Raw genomic sequence first — 12,974 nt, forward strand, 5'->3', positions numbered from 1 at the left:
ATACAAGAAAAAGTTCTTATTAAATGTGACATCAAAAACATAAAACATGGGTCTGGGGGAAGAGGAAAAATGTAGAGTTGTAGAATGCATTTAAAGTTGTTATCAACTTAAAATAGACCGTTACAAATATAGATTTTTGTATGTGAGCCTCATGGTAATCATAAAGCAAAAACCTACAGTAGATACACGAAAGTTAACAAAAAAGAAATCTTCTAAGTGTAACACTAAAGAAAGTCATCAAATCTCAAAGGAAGAGAGCAAGAAAAGAAGAAAGGAACAAAGAAGAACTACAAAACAGCCAGAAAACAATGAACAAGATGGGGAAAAGTACATACCTGTCAATAATCACTTTAAATGTAAATGGGCTAAATTCTCCAGCCAAAAGACATAGAGTGGCTTAAAAAACAGGACCCATCTATATACTGCCTACAAGAGACTCACTTCAGATGTAAGGACACATACAAACGAAAGCAAAGGGATGGAAAAAGATGTTTCATGAGAATGGAAACCTAAAGAAAGCTGGGATAGCTATACTTATATCATACAAAATAGACTTTAAAACTAGGGTTGTAATCAGAGACAAAGAAGGCATTACAGAATGATAAAGAGGTCAATCCAACAAGAGGATATAACATTTGTAAATATATATGTATCCAACAGAAGTTAGAGTACCTAAATATATAAACCAAATATTAACAGACCTAACTGAAGACATTGACAATACAGTAATAGAAAAGAACTTTAATATCCCACTTATACCAGGAAAGAAATCAATAAGGAAACACAGGCCTTAAATGACACATTAGACCAGAGTGACTTAATAGATATACACAGAACATTCTAAACAAAAGTAAGTAACAGAATACACATTCTTTTCAAGTGCACATGGAACATTCTCCAGAATAGATCACATGTTAGGTCACAAAAAAATTTTAATACATTTAAGAAGATTAAAATAATAACAAACTATAATGGTATGAAACTAGAAATTAATTACAAGAAAAAGTGAAAAATTCACAGATGTATGGAGATTAAACAGCATGTCTGAATAACCAGTGAGTGAACAAAGAAATCAAAGGAGAGATAAAAAAAAAACAACTTTGAGATAAATGAAATGAAAATACAACATACCAAAATTTATTAGATGCAGCAAAGCAGTTCTAAGAGGAAGTTCATAATGCTAAATATCTACCTCAATAAACAAACAAACAAACTCAATTAAACAACTTAACTTCACATCTCAAGGAACTAGAAAAAGAACAAACGAAGTACCAAGTTAGCAGAAGGAAGAAAATATTAAATATCAGAGTGGAAATAAATGAAACACACTAAAAAGACAATAAAAGAGATCAATGAAACTAAAAGCTGGTTCCCTGCTAAGTAAAACTGACTAATCTTAAGCTAGACTCACCAAGAAAAAAAAAAAAATAAGGCTCATATAGATAAAACCAGAAATAAAAGAGAAGATTTTACAACTGGTACCTGAGAAATAAAAGGATCATAAAATAATTCTATGAACAATTATACATCAACAAATTGAACAACCTAGAGGAAGTGGATAAATTCCTAGAAACATACAATCTTTCAAGACCAAATCATGAAAAAAATAGAAAACCTCAATGAGGGCAGCCTAGATGGCTCAGCAAACCTGAAGGCGTTTAGTGCCGCCTTCAGCCCAAGTTGTGATCCTGGAGACTCAGGATTGAATCCCATGTCAGGCTCCCTGCATGGAGCCTGCTTCTCCCTCTGCCTGTGTCTCTGGCTCTCTCTCTTTCTCTGTGTCTCTCACGAATGAATAAATAAATAAAATCTTTTTTTTTTTTTTTTTTTTTTTTTAAAAAAAGGAAGAAAACCTCAATGAACCAATTAATAGAAAGGACTGAGTCAGTAAGTAAAAACCTCCCAACAGACAAAAGTCCAGGGCCATTATATATATCTTTACTGGTGAATTCTACCAAACATTCAGAGTAAAATTAATGCCACGCCTTTACAAATTCTTCCCCCAAAAAGAAAAGGAGGAAATACTTCTTAACTCATTTTGTGAGGCTGGCATTACTCTGATACCAAAACCAGACAAGGATACCAGAAGGGAAGAAAATTACAGACTAATACCTTGATGAATATAAATATAAAAATCCTCAACAAAATAGTAACAAACTGAACTCTACAATACATTGAAAGGATCATACACCATGATCAAGAAGGATTTAGTCTAGGGACACAAGAATGGTTCAACACCTACAAATCAATGAATGTGATACACTACATTAATAAATGGAATACAGAAATATGATCATCTCAATAGATGGAGAAGCATTTGACAAAATTCAACACTCATGATTGAAAATTTTAACAAAGTGGGTAGACAGGGAACACACTTCAACATAATAAAGGCTGTGAATGAGAAGCCCACAGCTAACATTACACTCAATGGCAAAAAGTTGATCAGGAACAAGACAAGGATGCCCCCTCTCACCACTTTTATTCAACATAATACTGGAAGTCCCAGGCAGAGTAATTAGGCATGAAAAAAAAAATAAAAAGCATCTAATTAGCCAGGAAGAAGTAAAACTGTCACCATTTACAAATGACATAGTTTTTACATATAGAAAACCCCTAAAGACTCCACCAAAAAGCTGTTAGAAATAATAAATGAAGTTGCAATATCAAATCAATATACAAAAAAATCTGCTGCATTTCTATATGCTAATAATGGACTACAGAAAGAGAAACTGAGAAAACAATCTCATTTACAATTGCCTCAAAAAGAGTAAAATACCTAGAAATACATTTAACTAAGGAGGTAAAAGATCTGCACTCTGAAACTGTAAGATATAGATGGAATAAACTGAAGATGACACAAATAAATGGAAAGAAATAATACGTTCACAAATTGTAGGAATCCATGAATATTGTTTTGTTTTTTTTTTTTAAATGTCCATACTACTCAAAGGAATCTATAGATTCGGTGTAATCACTATCAAAATACCAATAGCATGTTTCAGAGAACTGGAACATTTAATCCTAAAATTTGTATGGAATCACAAAAACTTCAAATAGTCAAAGCAATCCTGAGAAAGAACAAAGCTGGAGGCACCACACTCCCAGTTTTCAAACTATACCACAAAGCTATAGTAAGCAAAACAGTATAGTAGCCATAAAAACACATTTGATCAACAGAACAGAATATAGAGTCCAGAAATAACCCTCCCATATATATATATGTCAATTAATTTATGGCAAAGGAGGCAAGAATATATACAATGGGGAAAGGACTGCCCTTCAAATAAATGGTGCTGGGAAAACAGGACACTACATGCAAAATAATGAAAATAGACTATTATCTTATACCATAGACAAAAATTAAAGTAGATTAAAGACCTGAATGTAAGACCTAAAACTATATACTCCCAGAAGAAAACAGATGGTAAGCTCCTTGACATTGATCCTGGCAATGATTTTTTGGACCTGATATCAAAATCAAAGGCAATAAAAACAAAAATAAAGTGGGACACTACATCAACTAAAAAGCTTCTACACGGTAAAGAAAACCATCAACTGTCAACAATATTTGCATATGTCTTACCGAAGGGCTAGTATCCAAAATCTATAAAGAATTTATCAAACACAACACCAAAAAAAAACAAATAATCCAGTCAAGAAATGGGCAGAAGACATAAACAGACATTTCTCCAAAGAGGACATGCAAATGCCCAAAAGACACATGAAAAAATGCTAAACATTACTCAGTATCAGGGAAATAGAAATCAAAACCACAATGAGATACTATGTCACACTGGTCAGAATGGCTATAATTAACAACCCAGGAAACAATAGATATTGGCGAGGATGTGGAGAAAGGGGAACCTTCTTACACTCTTGGTAAGAATTAAACTGGTGCAGCTACTCTGGAACATTATGGAGGTTTCTCAAAAAGTTAAAAATAGAGCTACCCTACAATCCAGCAATTGCACTACTAGGTATTTATTCAAAGGATACAAACATAGAGATTCAAAGGAGCCCATGCATCCTCATGTTTATAGCAGCAATGTCCACAACAACCAAAATACGGAAAAAGCCCAGATGTCCATTGACAAATAACACACGCGCACGCACACACACACACACACACACAGATATACATGATGGGATATTACTTAGCCAACAAAAAGAAAGAAATCTAGCCATTTGCAACAACATGGATGGAACTAGAGGGTATTATCCTAAGCGAAATAAGTCAGAGAAAGACAAATATCCCATGATTTCACTCATGTGGAATTTAAAAAACGAAACATGAACATAGGAGAAGGGAAGGAAAATAAAATAAGATGGAAATAGATAGGGAGGCAAACCATAAGAGACTCTTACCAAACAAACTGAGGGTGGCTGGAGGGGAGGTGGGTGGGAGGATGGGTATTTAGATGATAGGCATTAAGGAAGGCACTTGATGCAATAAGCACTGGGTATTATAGACAACTGATGAATCACTATATTCTACCCCTGAAAACTAATACAATATATGTTAACTAAACTGAATTTAAATAAAAATTTTTTTAAAAAGTAAATTATCAACAAAAAGGAAGCCTACTGAAAAGGAGAAATTATTTGCAAATCTTATATGTAATCAAGAGTTAATATCCAAAATATATTTTAAAAAACTCATACAACTCAACAGCAAAAACACAATCTCATTAAAAAATAGATTAAAAATCTAAAAACAAAATTTGAAGGACTCAGACATTTTTCCAAAGAGAACACACAGATAGCCAACAAGTACATGAAAAGGGGCTCAACATCACTAACCATCAGGGAAATGTAAATCAAAACCACAATGAGCTATCACCTTAAACCTGTGAGAATGAAGTAACAAGTGCTTCTTCTGAGAAGAAATAACAAGTGCTAGCAAAGATGCAGAGAAAAGGGTACCCTTGTGCACCATTGAAGGGACTGTAAATTGGTGCAGCCACTATGGAAAACAGCATGGAGGTTTCTCAAAAAATTAAAAATAGAAGTACATGTGATCCAGTATTCCACTTGTGGGTATTTATCTAGAGAATATAAAAACATTAATTTGAAAAGATATATGTACCCTGACCATGTTCACTGCAGCATTATTTATAATAGCCAAGATATGAGAACAATTTAAGTGTCCATTGTTAATTGAATGAATAAATAAGATATGGCATATATTATATATATACATATATATATATACACACACATACACACACACACAAAATGGTATGCTACTCAGCTATTTTAAAAAATAAAAAGGACTTGCCATTTGTGATAACATGGATGGATCTTGAGGATATTATGCTAAGTGAAACAAGTAAGGCACAGAAAGACAAATACTATATGATGCCACTTATATGTGGAATCTAAAAAACAAAACAAAACAAAACAAAAAACCCAAGCTCATAATACAGAAAACAGACTGGAGGTTGTCAGAGTAGAAGTGGTAGGGTGGGCAAAAAATGTGAAGAGTGTGAAAAGGTATAAACTCCCAGCTATTAAATAAATAAATCATGGAGACATAATATACTGTAGGGTGACTATAGCTAATAATACAGTAACAAATATTTGGAAAGTTGCTAAGAAAGTAGATCTTAAAAGAGCTCACAACAAGAAAAAAAGTTTTTGTGACTGTTCAGTGACAGATGTTAACTAGACTTAATTTCATAAAGTCTATAAATATGGAATCATTATGTTATATACTAGGAACTAGCATAATATTATATGTCAATCATACTTCAATTTGAAAAAAGGAGGAAAACAGATACAATGTTCTTTTTCAACTTCTTACAGGGAGATACAAGAGAACCTTTGGCTCATCCCAAAATGGCCTTCCAAAATCTGGTACAACTGCATCACTGATACAACTTCATGAACACAGAACTCAAAATAGTAGCACAGCATACCTGTATCTTTCTTTGGAATAAGTGAATTGTGATTCTCCAGGGGGTGACCAAGTCGTTTCCAAGAAGTATTCTCTTTTTTCTTTAGGACAATCTCTATTTTTCCCACATTCTCAATAACTCGCACTAAAAAGAAGATAAGTTCCATTTGTATTCAATTAAAGTAAATCTAATACATTTTAAAATCAATCTCAAACAATACAAATGTTGTGATCTGATACGAATAACAGGGACCATTAGTAAGTTAAGACTTTGTATATATATACATCAAAATTGTTTATGCCTTAAATGATTTTAAATCCAGCTTATTTTATGATTCAAATTAACTTCTTTCAAACTACTTTATCAAAGGCCAAATTAATACGTATTGCTAGTTTTCATTCAAGCTTAAATACAGCCATGGCAAGTAATTAACACATAGCTTAAAAAAAAAAAGAAGGGGGTTGACATATACAAATTATCACTGAGTGGACCTATAAAAGCAAATTTAATTTATAGTCTTAACATTTCTTAATTGGGACCTGATGGGTTCTTATGAATAATTCAGTAGCTCAATACTGAGCCAACTAAACAAAGAAAAAGCCTCATGAATCAATAAAGTACATATGAATCTTAATTTAAAACCTTTTAGGATATCTTAAGTTTTTACTAAGTTCAGAATATACAGGTATAGTAATAAAATACAGACTTTCCTATACTGGTTATATTTTATGAGTTGAATATTCTTTTGAAGACCTAAAAATGTATTTTAGTTTATCTTTAGAAATAATATGTTCTTCCTCAAGGTAAATACATAATTCAGCAGCAATTTAACAATACCTTTTTAAAATAGATTAGTCAAATACATTCATTTCAATGAGCATTTATTTGAAGCCTAACAAATATAGAAACATGGTCCTTGATTTTAATTGATAGAATTTACAGAGCTTGCTATGGTATATAGGAAAGAGAAGGCACAGTACCGGCATAAGGTATTCTGACAGTACTTTAAAATAAGATATGATATATATTTTCTTAAAGTATATACATTTACACATGTGTGCACATATCTCTATCTATATTATGAAATATTATTCAGCCTAAAAAAAAAAATCCTTCCACTTCCAACAACATGGATGACACTGAAGACACTACACTAAATCAAATAGGCCACACAGAAGACAAATACTGCATGGTATCACTTATATGTAGAATCTTTAAAGAAAGAAAAGTCATATACTCATTAAAAAGAGAGTAGAATGGTGGTTGCTGGGGTTGGGGTTAGGGGATGGGGAGATGATAAAAGGGTATAGAATTTCAGTTAAGGTCTGAGGATCTAATATATAACTATGGTGACTACAGTTGATACTATTGTATAATTACAGTATGCTAAGACAGTGGAACTTAAGTGTTCTCATACACAAAAAAGTAAATATGTGAGGTGATGGATGTGTTAACTCCATTGTGGGAATCTTTTTACAATGTATACATCTATCAAACCATCATGCAATTAAATATATTACAATCTCATCAATTACACATCAATAGAGCTAAAAACAAACGACAAAAAAAGAAAGAAACCACCATTCTATGAATCTTCTATTATTAAACAGCTTTGTGAATTCCACACTATATTTGTATATGCAGAAATATTCATTATTTAATATCCTGTCAACATCACACATTTAAATATATACACCTAAGAAAAATTTGTCTGATCTAGTATATTTCTACATGTTGCATGTCAGGAGGAGGACAGAACTAAGGAAGGAAGGGAAAAAGGAAAGAATACAAGAATTTTCTTCTAAGGAAATAAAAAGCAAAGGGTAAAAGAATTAAAGGAATAAGGAGGAAAAAAAAACCCGGGAAACCAGTGGGAGAACATATTTATAAAAATTATGTGTATTTGTTTATATAGAAAATGTCACCTTTGTTTTGCAATATAAAAGTATACATAAGAAAAATAAGACAAATGCTTATTTTCTCTTTCCCTCTGTCTCTCTCTTCCTATGTATTTATATATACATGTGTATGTATACACACAATTATTTTTGGTAGCTTACCAGAAAAATCTTCTTGAATTTCATGGCTTAGCCCTAGGAAATAAAATATGCTTAGTTAATAGCCCTAGGAAATAAAAATATGTTTAGTTAAAATACAACTTCAATTCATACAGTCTTTGAATACCATGTAAGATCATCTAAACAAGTTCTTAAACACACTATTTCAAATCTCTCAGGATAAGTAAAACATATTCTGATAGCCAAAAGAAAGAAATTGTACACAACCAAAATCTCCAATTATTTAAATACAGATAAAGTTTTTCAACTTTTCAATTTCTCTCCCTATTAAAGAGCAAATACTCAATTGCCCACAAGAGGGTAACCCACACTAGTCTAAACCTACAAACCACAAAGCGAGCAGGGTTGGTAAGGATACAATACCTGAAGTGCTTATTCTCTAATGTGTGCACAAGTACAGATGTACATACAGACCAGGCTTGGGGCTCAGTTCTTCCTTTCTTATGGTTCTCTAAGGTTGAATATTCATTCAGTTATTGAAATAAAATTATTGAGTATCTATGTGTTACTTTCTAGGCATTATGGATACAACAGTTAATGAAAGAAAAAACATTGCCCTTATGGAAATTGCATTCCAGAAGTGGAAGATGTAAGAAATGTTTTTATAGACAGCCATTCTAAACCACTTCATGGTTATCTGGAATTTACAATTCTGCATTATTTTAGTTCTTCCAATCCAGTATCAGCATCTACGAGTCATATCTTTAACTGTGGAATTTTTGTTTCTTTTGTATTGTGTGTTACATATTGTTAGGTACAATATGAACAAAATCAGTAATAAAGTATTTGAAAAATAATAAATGGTGACACAGAGGTTTGACTTAAAAAATCATGCAGTGCTAACGAGTAACCTATACTTTTCTAGATATCTGAGTGTTTGGTTAAAACTCTCCCCTAAAGGCAATATATATTAGTATTTTATTTTAAGATTTATTTATTTATTTATTTATTTATTTATTTATTTATTTGAGAGAGAGAGTGAGTATAAGCCGAGAGAGACAGAGGGAGAGGGAGAAGCAGACTCCCCACTGACCAGGGAGTCAGATCCCAGGACACTAAGATCATGACCTGAGCTGAAGGCAGACACTTAACCGACTGAGCCACCCAGGAGCCCCTATGCATTAGATCTTATGTGAAGAAAAAACAGGACAGGTTATTACTTCTAGAAGAAAAGTTTAAGGTTTCAGTTTGATTGATCTACTGAATGGAGAATATAGGAAAGAAAAAATACTGAAAACTCTGATCAAATTGAAGACAAAAAGTACTTCATCGATACAATAAAGCAGTGAATAGAATCCTGAGTCAGCTGATGTCCAGGGAATCAGTCTGTTTTGCAAAAGTAAATGATATGTTCTTAATATAAGAATGCCTGCTTAAAACACAATTTTCTTGTTATTGTTTTTATTGGTTTCATCTCTAACTTCTAACCAGAATAATATTACTTTCATTAGAGAAGAAAAGGGTGAAATTCTAGAGTAGTTTGGGTGAAAAGTAGATTAAGAATCTGGTAGACCTTACAGTTCATGCTGCTTTGGTGTAGCCTCTGACTTCTCACGACAGAACTGGCAAAAAAAACCCAGGCCAATGGAACTACCACTTAGTGATGGCTGCTCAGTAGGAGCATGTGGCAAGCCTCCAGAGATCTGTTTGTAGGTGTCAAGTAAAAGACACTTAACAAAGCCAAGGCAACAAATTATTTCATATTATTGATTTCAACTGCATTCAATTCTTTCAACTTGGGAAAGGTGAAGTCATGCTGCCTTTTGCGAGCACTATCATTAAGCATAAGGAAAAAAACGAAAAAAGTTCATCAAAAATGACAAACCAAAATAATATCAGATAAAATATTATAGCTACCTAGACTGTAGACCAAGTTATTGCCAAACTTAAAAGAAACTGGAGTTATTTCCATTAATAAAGAGTAAAGTACTTACCAATATGTATAATGTATGAATAATCCTTGATAATTGTTTCTGCTCTAAAGGAATCATCTTGATGATCAACTATTACTGAATCTAAATTAATATCCTTAAACAGAAGGCAAAAAGAGAAAGATTAAAAAGTAAAATTTTCCCCAAATTTCTACAACTATACTTTTAAGATAATCAATGGATGTTCACATGGTACTTCTGTATAGTACCCACAAGATAAATAAAGGTTACTCCTGTTAAAGCACATACTGCAATTTTAATTATACATTTGTCTCTGCTTAATATCTACCTCACCCACTCATCTCTAAGCTCTAAATGTATGGGACTGTCTAGAATATTGCTTGGTATCTAGTAGGTGCTCAATAAATATTTGTTGAATAAATAATTTGGAAAAAAATTTAGAATCAGACCAGCAGTCAAGATATGTTCATTCATTTTAATCTTTCTACTATTACACGATGCTGGACAAATTACACAACCTCTGACTTCAGCTTATAAGAAAAATTCACTAACAAATGTTTAGATATCTCTAATTTCTACAGAGCATCAGTGTAAGTTATTTTGGTACCTATCATTTATAGCATATTGACCACATTATTCCACATAGCAATCTTCCCCCTTCCCTGTCATTCATCCTCTGTGCCTAACTGATATTACCAAAGGGAGTAGACCCCAACCTCCCTAGCTGTTCCCTCTTGGTTTTGGACTGTGTGATGAGGAAGCGTAACGAGAGGGAGTGCAAGTGGTTCAAGCAGTGCCTCTAGCCCTCTGGACTGTATCAGGCAGAGAGTCTGCTCATATCACGCTGCCACAGTCAGTGGAGCTTTCTTACTACAGAAGTGGCATACAGTCTCAGAAATTCCTAGCTGCCAGAACTTGTCTTTAAATCACATGATGCAAAAAAAAAAAAAAATTTTCACATGATGCCTCAAATGTGGGAACCTTGCCAATTGCTGAAAGGTGTATTTGGAGATGTTGCAAGTTGCCTGTTATTTATCTGATCTCCCAGACAGACTATAAGCCCCATAAAAGCCAAGTATTTACCTATCTGGTTCATCATTAGGTCCCTGAATTTTCAAATAATGTTGCAAATAAAGTAGAAATTCAAGATACTTAATAAATTATCTCCTTAATTTTAGTTTCATGAGGGCATTTGAATCCCATTAGTGGTTTAAGCTTACTAAGTCACAGTGATCCATCCAGTCTCTACGGTCTCTCAAATCCCAATTTATGCATAGGAAATTAGTTCTTCCAATAAGGTTAACTGGGATTCTCACTTTTGTTATCCATGCTTAAAATACACACACAAAGTATATAAAATATTTCCTAGTTTAGCTTTTTTAAAGAGGCTATAGCATGGTTGTTAAGAGTATACACACTGCAGTCAGCCTGTCTGGGTTCAAAATGCTAGATCTGCCACTTACTGTGTGACGCTGGGTAATTACTTAATCTTTCTGTTTTTCTCACCTATAAAACAGAGATAGCAAAAGGATCTACCCCACGAGTTTCTGTGAGTAAATAAGTTAGTAAAAGAAGAGTGCTTAGAATATAGCTAACATTATCGAGCATTTACTTTTTTTCTGATTTTACAGTTTACCTTCTGTTTAGTATATATGACAAGGGTGACTAAAGAGTCTGTCTGGAACCAGTCATAGCTGTAAAATATTAAAATAATGAATAATTACATCAGCAACCATGTACTAACATATATTAAATCATTAAATATATGATTTAAAAATATATATGGTTTAAAATATATAATATGACAACATAAGTATATAATTTTAAATATATAGCTTAAAGTCTACAGTAAAAATATATTTCTCTAGGTAAACTTTTTTTCTAAATAATGGGGGGGTTACCATTATATAAGTGATAATTATTTCCGATTTTAAAATGCCTATACTAAAATGTATTCCAACTTGGATTAATACAAACAATACCCTTGACAAGATATTTTTAGAAAGGTTACAAATTCTACCAAAATCTTTTATAAGAGCAATAATATGGCATATTTTCTTAAGAAGCATGACAAAATCTATGTGCTTATTACCTTCACTTCTTCCTGTCACAAATGTTATTATTCAACATAGTAATTCATCAAGGTCTTTTAATGGTTCAACAGTAAAACCTAAGGTAAAACTAAGTCTTCTGTTCTGTAATAGCTGTTCATCAAACTGATACTGTTTTTGCACTTATTACATACATTAGGACACCCAAAGGTAAATCCTGAAGGTTTCCTTATGCTATTTTTTTTTAAAGATTTTATTTATTTATTCATGAGAGACGGAGAGAGAGAGAGACAGAGACATAGGCAGAGGAGAAGCAGGCTCCATGCAGGGAGCCCGACGTGGGACTCTATTCCTGGTCTCCAGGATCATGCCCTGGGCCGAAGGCAGTGCTAAACCACTGAGCCACCCGGGCTGCCCTTTCCTTATGCTATTAAATTAACACTGTACATGAAATATTTTAATAAATTTAAAAAATGTAGTAGGATGCTGCTGTTATATTACAGACTAGCAGTGGAGAGAAAGGTAGAAAGAGAAAAAAAATCACAAAGAGTACTTATTAACTCTGAAGACATTTGAAATGTTAACATTAACAAAAATACAAATGGATCAAATAATTTACTAAGACAGTGGCTATGCAATGCATTTTGAAGAACTTCCACTAAAAACTGATAAACAAAAAACACAAAAACAGAATATAGCAGTTGGTATGGTCATATGATGGAAAGCACACAAAAAATTCTTTTGCAGAATATTTAATGACATAGGAAACTGCTCATAGAATACACTGCAATGCCAGAATTATCAAAATAGAATAATATGGAAATAGGTGTTATATGAATCAAACTGGATGGAATAAACCAAATATTAAGTATATACCTAAAGCTGATAGATTACAACTGATTTTATGGCTTGTTTTGTATTTCACTGTATTTTTCAAGTTTTCTATCAGGAATGGATATTTTGTAATCAGAAAAAATATTTTTGAATAGTTTTTTAAAGCCAAAAATATTTTTGAAGGTTTGTTAAGTTTTAATTTTTTAAACACAAAGATTT

General features: G+C 32.6%; 1 protein-coding gene across 2 annotated transcripts in view; it reads right to left on the minus strand.

Moving 5' to 3' along the window:
* Nucleotides 1-12,974, minus strand: part of CYB5R4 (cytochrome b5 reductase 4) — a 77,735-nt gene that overhangs the window by 26,980 nt on the left and 37,781 nt on the right. For both annotated transcript variants that reach the window (XM_077903216.1, XM_077903217.1), the window contains exons 7-10: nt 11,507-11,564; nt 9,913-10,006; nt 7,961-7,993; nt 5,922-6,044 (exon numbers count right to left, since the gene is read on the minus strand). In XM_077903216.1, coding sequence (XP_077759342.1) covers nt 5,922-6,044; nt 7,961-7,993; nt 9,913-10,006; nt 11,507-11,564 — 308 coding nt within the window. The remainder of the gene's footprint in view (nt 1-5,921; nt 6,045-7,960; nt 7,994-9,912; nt 10,007-11,506; nt 11,565-12,974) is intronic.

Source organism: Canis aureus, chromosome 7 (assembly GCF_053574225.1).
Source record: "Canis aureus isolate CA01 chromosome 7, VMU_Caureus_v.1.0, whole genome shotgun sequence".
Lineage (NCBI taxonomy): Eukaryota > Metazoa > Chordata > Mammalia > Carnivora > Canidae > Canis > Canis aureus.